Source organism: Paralichthys olivaceus, chromosome 12 (assembly GCF_024713975.1).
Source record: "Paralichthys olivaceus isolate ysfri-2021 chromosome 12, ASM2471397v2, whole genome shotgun sequence".
NCBI classification, from domain to species: Eukaryota; Metazoa; Chordata; class Actinopteri; order Pleuronectiformes; family Paralichthyidae; genus Paralichthys; species Paralichthys olivaceus.
Window position 1 is genome coordinate 10,113,234 of NC_091104.1, and position 16,401 is coordinate 10,129,634.

The following is a 16,401-nucleotide window of genomic DNA, read 5'->3' on the forward strand; positions in this document are numbered from 1 at the left end:
AAAACTGGTGTTTGTGATGTGATCTAAGAAAAAATATGCTGTCAGTCTCCAGTGACTTATGGTCCACCATTGCATTCAGTTTTCAGAGCACCAGTGCAGTAGCTGCAGTTTTGGCTCAGACGGATCTCACCTCTCTTGAGCCTGACGTAGCTGCTCTTCACTCTGCTCCTGGAGGAGAGCAGTGAGCTCCTCGATTTCTGTTGTCATGCGTTTTTGTGCCTTCTGTATTTCTGCATCATGTTGTTTACTCAAGGAAACCAGTCTGTCCTCCAGGGTATGGATCATGGTCATCCTTGTCTGCAGCTCCTCAGTGTGAGACCACAGTCTCAGTTCAATCTCCGCCTAATTAAAATCCACACTGCATTATACAATCAATAAACTCAGGATTCAATTTGTTGTATAAATTATCATATTTTCTTTTCTCACCTCAACCTGCAGACCAGCCTCCAAACGGACTCTGGTAAGCTCTACGACAGAGGACAGACATTAGCATCATCTAACAACAAAACATTATTAATTTTAATTTCATAACAGTGTCTGTGAGTGAGGTACCTCGTAAGTGATTCTCAGAAAGTTTGGCTTTGAGTTGCTCCATCTCTAAAGCGTGACGAGTCTTCATCTCTTGCAGCTCATCATAGTAATGGTCTGTGAGGTCTGAGCGTACCTAACACACAAGTAAGTAAATGAGAGAGTAAGGGGAAAGTGTTTCAGGAACCTACGGCCCATCAGCTTGTTATATAGTTTTCGTGGAAACAGAGACATTAAAGATTGAAGGATTGTGTTTGTGTCTCACCTGCTGCACCTGTTCCTCAAAGGAAAGAGTCAAGGAGGATCTAAGATTGTCAAGCTCCATTGAGTGTTTCTCCTCCAATTCCTGGATGAGACATAGTGTAATATATACATAATTAAATAATAATAATTGAAATACAGTGTAATGAAAACCATAAATGTAATGCTGCTTAAATGTGTGGAAAACCTCCCTCCACAAATTGAAACATGAGCTTGTTAAAAGCTCAACATTTCTAAACAGTAACTTTGTATTTTAGCTAACATTGAAAGTATTGCAAGCTACTGATTATGCTAATGTAACATTGCAAATTTCCTCACTGTGGGACTAATAAAGTAAAAACTGTTCTACCCCAAACATTATATAACAAAATGTTCACATCTTTACCTTATGTTTCTCAAGCTTGAGGCTGGTATCAGAAAGAACAACCTTTGCCTCCTCTGCTTCATCATGAGAAATGGAACTGATTTAAGAAAAAAATGCACAGATGTTACTGACAAAACTCAATGTAAGATTTCATTACATGTTTCTAGTCTTGTTAAAAACCGACTGAAATACCTGTCATTAGCGGTTTTATGCAAAGACTCTTCCAAAGCAGATTCTACCAGTCGTAGCTGGAGAAGAGCTATTTCCTCTCTGTAGCTCTCTTCAGTCGCTTGCAACCTCTGCTCGAAGTACCTACAGCAGAGCGAGGGTAAATCATGTGTCATTTGATTGGATCAATAAAAGGAATAACAGGAAAATTGACTGGTAACTTTTGTACACTGTAGCAATTAAACAACATCAGTGTGCACGCTGACATACCTCCTTAGGCTTTCCAGCTCAGCCTCATTCTGCTCTTTGATTCCTTGTTTTTGTTCCTTAAACTCCATCTTTAGGCGTTCAATGTCATCAACACGAGATGAGCGAGCGAGAAGCTGCTCCTTTAGTTCTGTGAGACGATAGAATAGACAAAGACAGAAGAAAAGAACAATAAAGGGTCAAAAACAATGCAACTAATGTCTCAGAGTTAAGTTATTCAAGTTTCCTTTTCTTCCATGCATCACATCACAGACATTGTTAAAGTAAAATGTTTTTGATACCTTACTTGGGATGTTTTTAATATCTTAACTTTAACAACTAGGTGAAAATAAAGCCTTTTGAAGCAGATGTCAGGCCAGGTCATCAATATTACCTCCCAACTCTTGGCGACTCGCCCTCATGCTGTCCAGCTGAGTCCACAGCTGAGCTACTTCCTCATCTGAGTTCTTTTTCAGCAATGTCTTCTCGTCCTGAAGGAGCAATACCTGTTTGACAGAAAGGAAACAAAACAAACTAACAAAAAACTTACTGTTTTGATTTAGATTTGAAGATATGTTGTTTTTTTATTGTTTTGTAGCTTAGTTATCAATGAATGAATGAAATGTCTGTAAAATAAAATAAAGATTGTTGAATGAATACAAGAAATGATTGGCAACTAGACGACATGTTCTTATGTTCCAGTGAACTCACCTCTTTAAAAAGTTGCTGTTCCCTCTCCTCCAGGTATAGAACTTGCTGCGCTTTCTCCTGCAGAACTGCCTTTTGACTAGAGACCAATTCCTCCAGGGAACCTGTTCACAATACATTAGAGCAGCATTGACAGTTTGAATTATCACAAAAAATACATAGCATGTAAAACATAAAGAGCAAATGTTTTAATCTAAATAATAACATGACTTGCAATTTTGAGGACAAAAATGAGGTATTCTCATAAATAATTCCCTCCCCCTCGGTCAGTCAGTATAATTACCCATGCTGATGTGTACTCTGATGTAGAATATACAAATTTAAACAAAACAATTAGAACTCACTTGCAGCAGCGTCTCTGTCAGCCCAAGCTTGTTTCAGCTCCTTCTCTAGTTTTTGATTCTCCTCCTTACTGGATATCTGGAGTTCCTCCAGCCTGGCCTGTGACTCCTTTAGCTCTGACTGGGTCTGCGACAGAGCTGCCTGGGCTTCAGATAGAGATTTGTTGATCTGAGTAAGGGAGGCCTGGGTGCTGGCAAGCTCTGTCTGTGTGGCAGTGAGGCTGTTCTCGGTCTCTGACAGAGATGTCAGGAGGTTTGAGCGGGCGCTCTGAGCCTCTATCTCCAATTGTAACCTTAGAGCCTACAAAAGCAAAGGAGAAGCAAAAACAGAACAATGGTTGTCATCATATTAGACAATTTTTTTTTTTTTTAAATTACAACATTACAGAGATAAAATACAACACAAATGTTTTGGTGTCTGACCTGTATTTCTTTAGCCTGCTTTTCTTTCATTGAGCCTCTCTCCTGAGCAACATGAGTCTCCCACTGCTGCTTTAATTCATCTGAACACACAAAAAATAAAAAAACACAAAAAATAAGTTCACCTTCATCAAAGAATTTTGAGCTTTCATCTGTCAATGTGATTTTCTTTATGCAGAATAAGCTTCTAAAGAATGAGCCTGATTCACCCAAATCCATAATGGTACACATGTTGAGTGCACTCGCAGGCAAACATGAAAAGGAACAGACTGAACTGAAAAACACTCTCATCTGGACTAACCCATGTCTCGTTGGTGCAGCTCCCGCAGTCTGTCCAGCTGCTCCTGGTAGTTCTGTTTGAGCTGGTCCAGTTCTACTTGATGCTGGGCCTGCATGGATGCAGTCTCTTGAGCAAATGTCTCCTTCAGGGAGGGCTGGACTTTGGTGACAGCAGACTCCTGAAGGTGCTCCAGCTGGGACATGTGGACATTGGTCAGGCTCAGACGCAAGGCTTCAAGCTCAATGGTCTTTTGGGCCTAAAGAAAAAGAAAGCACGTTTTTTGTTAGATTAGAAAATACCAGTACACATGATAGCTAAGAGATCACAGACTACAAAATGGTTACACAAGGGAGAAAAAGAGACAGATGTTATTATGTGTTATTAAACTGCAAGCTGTGGCTTAAGATGTTCCACAGTGCTGGTGTGTGTGAAGTATATACACAGTGTACCTGTGCCTGCTGCAGTTCAGCCTGGTGGGCAGCCTCTAAGCTCTCCCTCAGTTCCAGCGACAGCTCTGTCTTCAGTTGACTAAGCTCCTCGCTGTGTTTGACAGTCAGCTCTAACACCACCCTCTCATGGTCACGTTCAGTCACCTGCAGGGAAGACAGAACAGGAGGCATGAGAAGTTGAAAAATAGATAAAATGGCTCAAGCAAAAATAATACTGCTGACAAAGCATTCAGTCTCTTTAAAGACACTAAAACTCTTTCGTCTCTGATACCTGTTTGATTAAGCTGATCTGTCTCTTTTGTTCTTCCTCCATACTGGCCTGCTGCTTCAGCAGCTCCTTCTCCAGGTGAGTGCTCAACTCAGTAATCTAGGCAGATAAACAAAGGAAATCAGAGATTAAAATGCTGCTTGATCACCCATTTTGATTATAATTATTAAAAAATGCTAAAAAAAAATAATTCAACTGAATGTGGATCTGTTTTAGTTAGTGTAATAGTATAGAAAATAGTGAAAAAGAAAATGAATGCATTAAAAACTGATTACTTTGTTCCTCCTAAAGATTTCATCACATTTAGTAGCTAGTTTAAGCATCACATAAACACATCCTAGGAGATTTTAATAATTACAGATATTAAGATTATTTTTTGGGAAATGAGCACCATCATAAATCTATGAAATGATGCCCTGTATGTGGTTTGTATATCTCACCTCTTGTTGATGTTTCTCCATCAAGTCTTTTTTCTCCTGTTGGTGAGACGTCTTGAGCTTCTCTCTGACCTCCTCCACAACCAGGACCTGCTTCTCCAGGAAAGCCTTGACCTCCTCATCCCTCTGCCATCTCTGCTCCTCCATGAGATGTTGCACATCAAGAAGCTCTTTCTTCTTCTCCTGTCTCTCTTCCTCCCATTTTTCCTTCTCTTCAGCCAACTGTTAAATATTTGTACACCATGTTAATCTTTGGGACAGTAGTATTTCAAACTAACTCAAATAAATCATGCTCACATCCTGTCTTACCTCCACATCCTTGGATTTTAGTAGGATCTCAAACTGTTCAAGTTCCTCCTCTAAGACTTGCTCCATTTTTTTAATCTGCTCGTCCATCTCTTCTTCTTTTCTCTTGTGCTCATCCCTCTCCAGCACTGCCTGGGCCTGGGCCTCCTCTAGGTTGGCCAGGTTTTGTCTTAGACAGAGGATCTGGGATTCCAGTTCATTCTTCTCTTTCTCAGCCCTGTCCAGATTGATGTGGCTCTTGTCTAGCTCGTTCTGCAGTCTCTCCACCTCTGCTGCGGCATCCAGAAGCTGTGCATGTGTTGTTTCAAGCTCTTTAAATGTTCCATCTGAGGTCCCTTGACTTAAGGCAGCGTTTAGCTTTGTTTTTGTCTCTTCTAGCTCTGATATGAGATGGTCACAATGTGCCTAGAGAAAGAAAGACATAGACATTCCTCTAGCTTTTCAAAAGAAAAATACACAGAGACTCACATGTTTATATTCTTACTGAGCTGTTAACAGAACCCACTTATTGTACTGGATTACCTGTAGTGTTTGCAACTGGTTGTCATCGCTGAGCTCTGCACTCTGCTTTATCTCCTGCAGAGAGGATACGAGCAGCTCTGGCTGTTTTTGATGAGACGGGAATCCAGCCTCCTTTTCAAGCTCCCCCACCAGTTTATCTTCTTCCTTTAATGGAACAATATCAGGGGCGAGTAGCAGAGTTTCAGAAGCTTCCTTTCCCAGAAACATTGCTGCTTTCTCTTTTTCTCCTTCTTCCATTAAGGCACCAAGTTTGTTCTTCAGGTCTTGTTCGTTCATCTCCTCCTCAACGTGTCTCCTCTTCTCCTTTTCCTCTTCAAGTTCCCAGAGAGCCTGTCTGAGCTCCTCTGTTACTTGAGCCCACCTGAATAGACAACAGTTTTAAAATGTTACGCTAATTCAAATCATAGAGTATCTATGAGTAACCATCACACACAAGCTCACTTTGTGTGAAATATATTGAGTTTTAATACAAATTTATATAAATTAAACCTTTTTTAACTTATCTTGTTATATGTCTTTTACAATGTTATTTTTCTTTTCTACAGATTTTATCTGAAGCTTATCTTTTGCACTTTGCCTTACTCCTGTTGATTTCTTACCTACTCCTGGCCTCCTCCAGCTCTTCAGCACTATTGACAACCTCCTCCCTCAACACATTCAAGTCCCTGTCTTTGAGAGCCAGCTCCTCACGGAGCTCGCCACACTGTTGATTCAGCAGCTCTTTTTCCAGGTCCGTCTCCTCAAACTGCTCCTCGGACAGTTTACTCCTGACCAGATCTCCACATGTGGAGTTGTGAAGCCACTGAGACAGACTTGGAGGATTTGAACTGTCAGTCCCGGGGTCATGGCACTGTGGGATAGAGAGGCTGTTGTTTTCATCGAGGAGACGGTTTGAAATTGAAAGCAGGGGCTCTTCACCCAAGACTTCACTGTTGAGCTCAAAACTATAAAGAGAGGAAAAGAGATACATTATGGATATGAGGCATGCAGCATGGAAATAGACCAACACTCATAGAGATTAACTGCAATAGGAAGTCCTCTCACCTGTGGTCTGCAGAGACGTCCAGCTGACTGCAGTGTTCAAAGCTTTCATTGACCAATGAGGACTGAGAGTGTGCGAGAGGAACCGAAAAAAAGTATCTCTCCATCATAACGTCCCCATGTATTGATACATTCATGCTGTCTTCATTGGGTCCACTTTCCAGATTGTCCATATCTGCACTAATACTTTCATCACAACTAAAACCAGCTTTTGCTTGGTTCTGTCGATTTTTAGAAGCTTTAAGTCCCATGACCTCTTCTTCTCTGAACTTCAGTTCTTTCTCCCTCTCCTCCAGCAGCTGCCTGACTCTCTCCACCTCCTCCCTATGTTCCTCTTTGAGCATCTGCATCTCCTCTTCTTGTCTTTGTCTTTCCTCCTCGAGGCTCTGGAGACGAAGGGCAGAGGTGGCCACCTTTTCACTTAATTTCCTCTCTGCATCTTCTTCCTCCTGAAGTCTTTTCCTCAGCTCCAGAACTTCTCTGTTCAGTTTCTCCTTCTCCTCTTTGCATTGCTGCATCTCAAGGCACTGGGACTGGACTTGGCTCAGTTGGTTCTGGAGGTCTTGCAGCTGTGCATCCTTTTCTTTTCTCTCCTCTTCCCTTCCGTTCTTCTCTCTCTCCAGTAAAGAAAGCACATGCTGGTGTTTCTCCAGCTCCTCAGAGAGTTCAGCACATATGTGTCGACTCTTTTCTCGTTCTTCTTCCAGCTCAGCCCTCAGTTTGTGCACAACAATGTCCATGTCGGGGTCACTGTCACTGTTGAAGCCTTCGACACTTGATTGAGAGGCAGGTCCTTCACTTCCTGATCCCTCTGTTGGTGCTTCCTTATGATTGATGTCTGCGTCTCGGGAGCTGTGGCCACTTTGAAGCTGTTGTCGATGAGTGTTGAGGACTTCAGAATCTGACTGGCTTTTGATTCGCAGAAACTCTGCACTGGTCTGCATGAAAGACAATTCAGATAATATTGTTTTGGTGACTTCCACATGAAAAGTGCATTGATAAGGCTGATATCCTTCACAGTTTAAGCTTTGAGTGACTCTAACCTGTTGGAGCTGCCTCTGTAGAGCCTGAATCTGTCCAGCAAGTGACTGTGCCTCCAGCTGCACCTGGTCTCTGCTGGCCAGTGCCTCCTGTAGGTTGGAGCTTAGCTTGGCAATTATCTCATTACGCTTCTCCACAGCCTCTTGTAATTGCTGCAAGTATAAATCAATTTCATAATCACAGAAATACACACAGTCATACATGGACATCTTTCCTCAGGCAAAGGGTAGTACAATTTGAGAGCATGGAATGTATTTCTCAATTAAAGCAGCCCTAAGATGAAAGTAATAACAAATAAACTAAAGCTAATTCTTTTTGAACCATCTAATTGAGCATTGACAACCTTAACATGAAAACAGAAGTATAATAAAGAGACTATGCACATAACAATAATCTACTACTTTTGTAATATGAAAAACAATGTGGGATCCTGTCAAGATAATTTAAAGTAATTTTACAACAGCTTCATGACCTGAGGAAAACCTTTTTTACCACAATTCTCTACATAGACTTTCATATTATAGATGTACTAAGCTGCATTTTCAAATCAGTGCAGCCAAGCAGAAGTGGAGACAGTTACATTTGCCATTGGGTTGGTGATGACACAGACACAGAAATTCACAAGCCCTATAAAACCCACTCGCAGCAACACCATACAAAGACTTCCATCGTCTCAGTGTTTAAACAAAGTACATGTATAAAGACAAATCAATCCGTCTGCTAAATACATGGCAACATGGTATGTAAACAGGAACACTGATTTATAAGATCACTTAGGGCTCTGTTTATCATGTGAATTTGGAGCCTAGGATTTCAGTGCCAAGTATGAATCTAAGATCAAACCCATCTTTACCTTTCCTGGTACTTTTTAGCCTTTAAAAGTAAAATACTTCCAATCAAAGAGAATAATACCACTATATTATATTGTAATCCAAACATTATATATCCTTAAAGTGCAGTAATTCAATATGCTATTTAAATGTTTAATTATTGACATTATACCTTAAGCTGTTCTTTGCCAGTAAGTGCAAGTAGCTCCTCATGTCCAAGCTCTTCCACAGGGGACAGGCTTTGCTTCAGGGTGGGGGGCTCATCCATCTGTCTTTGTTTCTGCTGAACCACAGATTTCTGTGATTTGTGAGGTTCCTGAAGGATAAGATAGTTTTAGAATTGAGCATGGTTTACTTCCTATTTTGCAACATGCCACAAATATGTACGTAGTTCTATTGTGGGTGAAGTTTTTCTTTAAAAACGCAGTACATAGTGCCACAGTTAATCTTGGCCAGGTTGCTATGACAACACACCCTACAGGCAACAAGATGGTTAGTGACCCATTTTTCTAATGTATGTTTACAGAGCAGGGGGCACGGACCACTTGTTAAAGCATACAGTGAGCAAACAAAATCAGACAAATTGTGGAGGTCGGTTCGTGTGAACCGTGAATAAAACTGAGTGAATTCATGCTGTTCAGCAGTTGTGTGTGATGTACCTCATGGTTGGTCTTTCTGTTCAACTCTGTGTCAGTGGCTGATGGAGGTACTGGTTCTACGTGACGGTCTTGCGTTGAGCCGTCATTCGTCGGGACAGTCGAGCCCTTCCTCTTCTGCGTCTTTTTCGCCGTCCCCGCACTGTCGCTTTTCGCCCGCTTCTGTCTGAAGCTAGCAAGCTGCGCAGGAAGGACAACGATAGGTAGATGGACACGTAGGTTAGGACAACTGAGCACCACCACACGATCAGCATGGTGAAGCTCAGGGGTCAAAGGTGAGAGACAGCTAGAGTCCAGAATAATGTCCTCATTTGAAAAAAGTAATCAAATCATCATTGTGAGATCATTAAGCAAGATTGTTGATAGTTCCCACTGCAGAAAAGAATAATGATCAAAAGCCCTTATTTTGATGAGTCAGGATAGAGCAAAAAAGGACAGTACCCAATGAAGCAAGAAGAAATCCCACAGTCACACCCAAAATAGACAGAATCATAACCTTGCAAGTTTAGAACGAGGTGACGGTGCTAAATATTCTCAAATCTCCAGATAGCAATTAAAAGCCCATGAGAAATGCAGTGACACACATTGGACGACCTCTCTGCAGATGAGAAAAGGAGCAATGTATAGAATATTAATAAAAAATAAATAAAAAGTAAACATCCATTTCCTTCACTTGGGATTTTTCAGTTTGTAGAAATGTCAAAATCAGACTCATAGACTGAAGCTTTTTGAAACAACAAAAAGTCTGCTCTGAATAACCAAGGACAAAAACATTAAGACTCTAAGCCTGAGAAGTTCATCAACATTAAAAAAACATCATCCACAATCCAGCCAGGATATTTAGTTTGAATTCCAGAGTGACCGATTTGGTACAAATCCACCTCAGTCCGTCGCTCTCTCTCTCTGAGCCTCCATCTCTTCTTTAAGCAGCTTAAATCAGATTACAGCATCCACATTGTGACAGACACCATCATGAAGTCCTCCATCAATGACTGACAAATCAATCAGTGACTCCCTGTCCTGCTGGCGTTCAGACGTGTCATTTCTTCCTCATCAGGTCAGCTGCTTTACTGTCCAGTTGTAGATCTTCCAGTTTGAATGCCCCAAAGCTCATTTGACCCAACCCCTCACCCTAAAACTCACTGCCACACCAACGAACAGAGCAGAGGGATCCACAAACTCTGGATAGGGGATGGCATGTGTCTAGACTGAGGAAGGAGGGTGGAGACTGGGAGATGTACTCACATGGAGAGGAGGAGACAGAGCTCAGTGTGAGGAGAGCAGCATCAGAGTGTGCATGCTCAATTCAATATGAGATTACATGTCCTTGGGAGAACTACTTGTTGCTTTGTGCAATGAGTCACATACATGTGCATGGCAACATATTGTGTGTATGCATGTGCACCAATGTTTATACTACATGTCACATGCCCGATCATAATCCAGATTGAAGGTTTGCTTTAGGGCAATACAATGCATCCACCAACCACCATCTTCTTTGTTTGACTTCTGAAACCAGTTTAATCATTCCCTCAGCTCCACAATTCAATCTCTTCCCACCTCACATCATTTATCTGCTTTCTTTCCCCTTATTAGTTAAAACCCCACCCTTTGTGTCCTTTCATCACCAGATTCACCGCCTCCGCCTGCCACAACACTCATCACATCTTTGAAAGATACATCAGCCAGATGAGCTGTGTTTAGCTCAAGGCCACTCTTGCACTATTGAGAGTCAGACTAACTAGCTGGCTGGAGCTTACTGTGGCCAAATCACATGTTACTGGACTGAATACTAACATTGTGTTCAACAATGTCAGCAGCAAGACACATCACAAGATGATTCTGTGGATTTTATGTTTACAATTGTGCTTTTACTCATGTAAGTTTCATATATATGTTCCATGATTTCAATGTGGCAGAGAAATCACAGCCTTTTGATGCACTGAATACAGTAGAAGCAACGGACAGCAAGGCATCACCATAGCAACACCATTCATGCAGCTTCAAGTGCAATATCCAACCTAACCAAATCTCATGGGCTCACTGCACCACCTGATGGCCTGCAACCAGCATCACAGCATATGCAAGGCGAGCCGCTATATTAGACATTCAAATATAAAAAGGCACTGCAGACTTCCTTTCAAGTTTACAACCTTGAAAAATCTGCATTGTGAATCATTCTTTAAAGAGCAAAAGGCCTAAGTCTCAAAAATTGACAACAATTACATCATAGTGACGGAAAGCAGAAGAAAGCCCTGATTGCCCACTTGAGAGAAACAAAACGGGTGGTGTCATTAATAAATAGTCCACAAACCAACGATCCCAGACAGAGTCAAATGCCAATGACCAGTTAACATACTTACCGTCTGGTTTCGTGGCATGTTGGATGATTTCTGTCATATGGAACACCAGGGTTTTAGATGAATTGTTTTTTTCATAGCATTCAGCATTGTTATTCATCAGTCTTATATTTTCAATGTGCTCCACCATGACATAGAAATGACCTACATCATCTTCAAATGCAGTTGAGTTAGATCACAACTGACCTAGATTTAAACCTAGCCTATAGACAAAGTGGTGTGATTGTTCATATAAGTTCATTCTTGATTATTGGCCCATTAATAATATGGTCTCACATTGAACTATGGGAGCACCACAGGAAAACCCCTCAGACTAAATGTTTAATGGCAGCTCCTTTTGACTAGGCACATTATATTCCTATAACATGGATGTATACGTTGGAGAAGTTTCTACAAAAAGATTGAATATTGTGGTGTACAATATATATTCTTGAAATGCAGCATTAGACAGTTAGTCCAATCATAGTGCCAAAATAACAAAACAAAATACATAGCCTCAGTTTTATATTATGGCCTTAGCTTTGAATTGGACTTTTTTTTAAGGTAAGCTCCTTTAACCTTGCTTTTATATTTATTTAACTATTACACTGCTGAACAGACCGATTTCAACAACTTTCATTTTACTGTTGACCCTGTGTTAACTGCACATGACAAATACAACTTGAAACTAAAACATAGGTTGTACTTGCAATGTGCCTTGATACAGAGTTATGTTCAAATATCATTTTTTAAGATTTCACAGTTTAGAAATAAAATCCTTGGTGTCTAAACGTGTAGATACTTCCCCCTGTTGGACTTCAGGTGTATCCAGATTGATTACTTCATCTAATTATCCGGTCATTTTACTACGTGAGTGTTATTGTTATCGTTAGCAATGTGCAGCCTCAGCTAATGTTAAAGACGCGGGCATGTGCGCGGTAAATGAAGTAACTTATGAATGCCTGCAATTCAAAGAGTGACTGGACTCTGAGCAACGACAAGCAAAACACACGTACACACAGTTTGGAGGTGGTGTAGCAGCAGCTAGGAGAGTTAGCGGGGGATAAATGCAAAGCTGTGACAAAAGAGTTAGCTAACTGCTAGCATAAAGTGAGCGTTCAATCTCAGTGACAAACCTTAGCTCTCCCCGCTTCTAGCTTCCTCCGCCGTTCGTCTTCATCCATCTCTCGGTTCAAACACAACCATTAAACGTCCAGGACAGACGCACTAATTGAACTGAAGCTCAACTTCTAACACAAGTTCGCTAAAACAAAATCTTGGAGCTTCCTCGGACAAAACTGTCAACAGATAATATTAAATATGGCCGCCCAGACGTATAACTCCGCCCTTATCGAGTTTGCTTGAATAAACGGGCCAATCAAATCGCTGCCGTCAAGGTCGTCAGCCAATGGCGTTGGGGTTGGTTAAACATATACGTGCAGCACTAATGACCCGCCTCATATGTTATACGTCACTCAAAATCAGACTCTAACTGACCAATGAAATGGCCGTGTCGTGTGAGCAAGGTTGGAGTTCCTGCTTTTGTAGCCAATCAGGGCAGATCAACATAAAACACACCTCCGTTCACTTTGAACTGGAACGTGCAGACCTTCGCATAAGGAATAGTTTCTATGGAAACGGAACAACCCACAATACTTTACTTATCAATTGACTTTACACAAAGTACAGTGACCAGAAAAGTGACACCTTCACTTTTGCATATTTTTCACAGTTCTAATATATGAATACTATGCAATCCCACATTGGCTCCATCATATTTGTTGCAAGGATAGTTCTTTATGCCACTGGCTTTATATTAGTGGCCGAGGACATGCTGATGAATAAGAATCTGAACATCTGAAGTGCCTTAAACCCTATTTACACTTTACTATAACCAATGACAATGAAGTATTTCGTCCAAAACTGTGTCAAAAGATTCACGCTGCAGTTATTCAAACCACAACGATTGCAATCATTTGTGTTATTCGTAGGTTACCTTTATTTATCTGTATTTTTCTTACTGACATTAGCACAGCATAAGCCCAAGTCAGGAATCGTTTTGTTTCTAGTGTTGACCTAATTTCTTTAGGTACTAAGGAACAGCCTATAGGTTGCCATTCATCAATTTATCTATCTATTTATTTAGCTGATTTGTCAATAATATTTATTGTCGGAAGATTCACACTCTTCCCTCTCTCTCACATAGAGACGAGCAGGTATGCAAGTCATGGTCAAGTGCCAGTTGTAAACAAGTGTGTCTCATGGCAACCTCACTCACTCAAACACACAGGCCAACACAAAGTTTGTGTGACTCCAAATGTCAAGATTTCAGGTAAAGTAAGCATTTACCTGGATGTCTAGTGTTGTAGCGATTATTGTCAATCCAGTACTACAGCACAAGTTATAATAACAGTTTCTTCCTTTGTGACATTTTGTAGGATGGCAGCTCCACAGTTGACCAGATGACAAGACTCAAACTCAGACTACTGGAGAAGGTAGGTGAGAGGATAGCCTGGAATTTACAGGAGGCTATTTTGAGATTATATTGAGATTTATAATCAACAACTTCAAGAAACCTTCTTTACTTATATTCCTAGAGACTGGAAAACGAAAAGAACAATATGGATGACAGAGCAGAGTCTGCACAGTCTGCAAGTAAGATGACAAAGAATTATTTGTGATGAAGAAAGTTGCTCATCATCTTCACTAGCATGAACAGAAACACTTACATAAAAGAAGAATTCAATTTATGTTAAATAAGTATTGTACAAAGAAAACATAAAATAATCTTACTGTAAAAGTTAATCTGATAGTAAACTGATGTGATGTTGAAGAAGTCTTGGGAACTGAAGAAAAGAAAGTAAGTAAGTAAGTGAGCAAGTAAAGGATTTTAAGAAGACACTGCAAAGATAGACGTGGTCGACATGGGTGATGATAAAATATTGCAAGGTTTAGTTTGTGAGAACATGATTTTGTCTGCACAGGGAGTTATGATGGGCATCTGGATGCATTGCACGGTGCAATGAGGCGAAAGCAGGACCTACTGCAAAGACTGAGGGTCAGAACAAATGCTTTTATTTTTGTGTTCCAAGATTATACTTTATACTTTATTTACACATTGCTTCCATTTAAAGACTACAGAAATAATGTAGAGCAAAAGCAGGAAGTTCCCAAGAACTAATAGTGTTTACTGTTTCACTTGTAACTGTGTCAATTCCTGTAGGAGCAGCATATGTTAGGAGATCTTCATAGACCTCACACCTGGGCAGGGTCCAGAAGACAGTACCAGTCTCATTTCGTCACTGTCCCACCGCCACCACCACCACTCCCATCCATTGTACCCACCCACATCCACCACCCAGCCCCAGCTTTTCCCTTCCTGCCACCTCCACCACCTTTTGCTCCTCCGCGCATCATTCAACAGACTGTGAGGCACTCAGCATTAATCTCAGAGACAACCCAGACCTGTTGGCTTTGTTATTGTTTCAACTTGCAATCAGGCCAGGAATAGTTTTAGAATAGTGCAAATTAAATATGCAAAATTAACCATGTCCTCCTCTTTTTCTTTTTCTCTTCAGCTCCCCCAGCAGCCTGCCACCATCATTCAACAGCTGCCCCAACAGCAGCCTCTGATTGCTCAGATTCCTCCACCTCAGTCGTTTCCTGCTCCACGTTCAGGCAGCATCAAAGAGGGTATACATGAGCAGATAGAGATAAAGCTTGTTTAAGTCTCCCTGTATATTTTATATACAGAACATGTGTTTGTGTATGTTGCATGATAGACATGGTGGAATTGATGTTGATGCAAAATGCCCAGATGCACCAGATTATAATGCACAACATGATGCTGAAAGCCATGCCTCCCACGGCCCTGTCGCCAACCAGGGGACCCGATATCTGTGCCACCCATGTTGGACAGGTAAACACAAACACATCACACATTTTTCAGACATTTTCCTGGGGGCTGGCAAGAAACGTTCCATTCCGCAGCTTTAGATTCAAAGCACAACATTTCCACTTGTAACAAAACTGTCATCTGAAAATCCTATTTTTGTGCAGCCAGATGTCAGGACAAGAGGAGGTGCTGTCCATCATCATCATCACTATGGTCCTAACCCTGCAGCAACACAGCTGCCTCCTATCAGTTACCCTCCATGGTTATCATCAGGCATCCCAGCAGGACACGCAGGGGGTCACCTACACTCCCACCACTCAATGCGTAAGATTCCTTAACTGCACACAGACAAATATTTTAAAAGGTAACATCACATTGCTCTGATCCATGCTTCTCTCCACTGGCTGAATTGTTGTGTGCCTGCATGCAGTCTTAGATCCTCAGGTTGAAAACTAAAGGTGACTGTGCCATCAGGGACCCTTGGCATTTGAGCCTACCTGAGGAGATGAGGCTTGCAGAGTCTAAACTGAAAAAGCATATATTTATTTTTATTAATATAATTATTATTTTTCACTAAGACACACATTTGTCTGTTTCTTTACAGGACCCAGGTTTCTCTCTGAGAATCCCTGGTTTTAAGTTGAAAGGACGAGAATCCCTGGATGCAGAGCAGTGGTCAAACATTATGAAAATAAAACTTGCTGGACTGAACACATTGGGCATTATGCACCAGTGGAGTTACTTCCACTTGTTATTGTGGACATGAATTATGTATGAATGGCAGACAAATAAATCCAGATAATAAACAGGGACACTACTGCTCATCAAACTTTTTCTTCTCGTTTTGCTCGTTGTTAACTCCCGTGTAAAACTCTTCTGTTTGTTTTTCTCTTTCGGTTAAAAAAGGGTTAATAAAGATTGAAGGTTCAGAGAAAAAGACGTTCGCCCGAACAGGGACTTGAACCCTGGACCCTCAGATTAAAAGTCTGATGCTCTACCGACTGAGCTATCCGGGCTCTGAAAACATGGGCGGTATATCATGGTATTTATAGGTAGGGAGAAAATGCTAGCCAGATAGCTGTTACCTTCTTGTGCATGTATACTAAGCGAAGTTAAAAACTAGCCGGTTAGCAACTAGTCCGTTAACTGTTAGCGACTAACTTCGCTTAGCGCACGGGTACTAAAGAGTTAACGGGCTAGTTGCTAACCGCTAATGTGTTAGCCTTCAGTCCTTGCTGGTGTCGCCGTTCAGACTTCTCGCGACAGTAAAATTTACTTTAGCATTAACATAGACTGTATAT

General features: G+C 41.2%; 2 protein-coding genes and 1 non-coding gene across 11 annotated transcripts in view; 1 reads left to right on the plus strand and 2 right to left on the minus strand.

Moving 5' to 3' along the window:
- Positions 1 to 12,541, minus strand: part of pcnt (pericentrin) — a 32,167-nt gene extending 19,626 nt beyond the window's left edge. For 7 of the 9 annotated variants that reach the window (XM_069535869.1, XM_069535868.1, XM_069535866.1 and 4 more), the window contains exons 1-24: positions 12,342 to 12,527; positions 11,230 to 11,259; positions 8,870 to 9,046; positions 8,383 to 8,526; positions 7,383 to 7,532; positions 6,343 to 7,277; positions 5,898 to 6,242; positions 5,299 to 5,659; positions 4,780 to 5,181; positions 4,474 to 4,692; positions 4,037 to 4,132; positions 3,766 to 3,909; positions 3,338 to 3,572; positions 3,040 to 3,119; positions 2,620 to 2,917; positions 2,279 to 2,379; positions 1,962 to 2,073; positions 1,592 to 1,718; positions 1,346 to 1,465; positions 1,175 to 1,250; positions 794 to 874; positions 553 to 664; positions 427 to 467; positions 131 to 342 (exon numbers count right to left, since the gene is read on the minus strand). In XM_069535869.1, the coding sequence (XP_069391970.1) occupies positions 131 to 342; positions 427 to 467; positions 553 to 664; positions 794 to 874; positions 1,175 to 1,250; positions 1,346 to 1,465; positions 1,592 to 1,718; positions 1,962 to 2,073; positions 2,279 to 2,379; positions 2,620 to 2,917; positions 3,040 to 3,119; positions 3,338 to 3,572; positions 3,766 to 3,909; positions 4,037 to 4,132; positions 4,474 to 4,692; positions 4,780 to 5,181; positions 5,299 to 5,659; positions 5,898 to 6,242; positions 6,343 to 7,277; positions 7,383 to 7,532; positions 8,383 to 8,526; positions 8,870 to 9,046; positions 11,230 to 11,259; positions 12,342 to 12,389 (4,646 nt within the window). In that variant the 5' untranslated portion in view covers positions 12,390 to 12,527. Of the gene's footprint in view, positions 1 to 130; positions 343 to 426; positions 468 to 552; positions 665 to 793; positions 875 to 1,174; positions 1,251 to 1,345; positions 1,466 to 1,591; positions 1,719 to 1,961; positions 2,074 to 2,278; positions 2,380 to 2,619; positions 2,918 to 3,039; positions 3,120 to 3,337; positions 3,573 to 3,765; positions 3,910 to 4,036; positions 4,133 to 4,473; positions 4,693 to 4,779; positions 5,182 to 5,298; positions 5,660 to 5,897; positions 6,243 to 6,342; positions 7,278 to 7,382; positions 7,533 to 8,382; positions 8,527 to 8,869; positions 9,047 to 11,229; positions 11,260 to 12,341 lie in introns of all 9 variants that reach the window. The other 2 variants (XM_069535870.1, XM_069535867.1) reach the window with 1 other exon arrangement.
- An 809-nt stretch (positions 12,542 to 13,350) lies between these two features.
- c12h21orf58 (chromosome 12 C21orf58 homolog) lies at positions 13,351 to 15,844 on the plus strand. The gene is made up of 9 exons (XM_020097887.2): positions 13,351 to 13,537; positions 13,644 to 13,700; positions 13,803 to 13,860; positions 14,190 to 14,263; positions 14,429 to 14,632; positions 14,784 to 14,898; positions 14,988 to 15,124; positions 15,265 to 15,424; positions 15,705 to 15,844. The coding sequence occupies exons 1-9, from the start codon at positions 13,523 to 13,525 to the stop codon at positions 15,737 to 15,739; spliced, it is 855 nt and encodes a 284-aa protein (XP_019953446.2). The 5' UTR covers positions 13,351 to 13,522; the 3' UTR covers positions 15,740 to 15,844.
- A 199-nt stretch (positions 15,845 to 16,043) lies between these two features.
- trnak-uuu (transfer RNA lysine (anticodon UUU)) lies at positions 16,044 to 16,116 on the minus strand. The gene has a single exon. It is a non-coding gene; the product is annotated as a tRNA-Lys (tRNA).
- Positions 16,117 to 16,401: the final 285 nt, after the last annotated feature.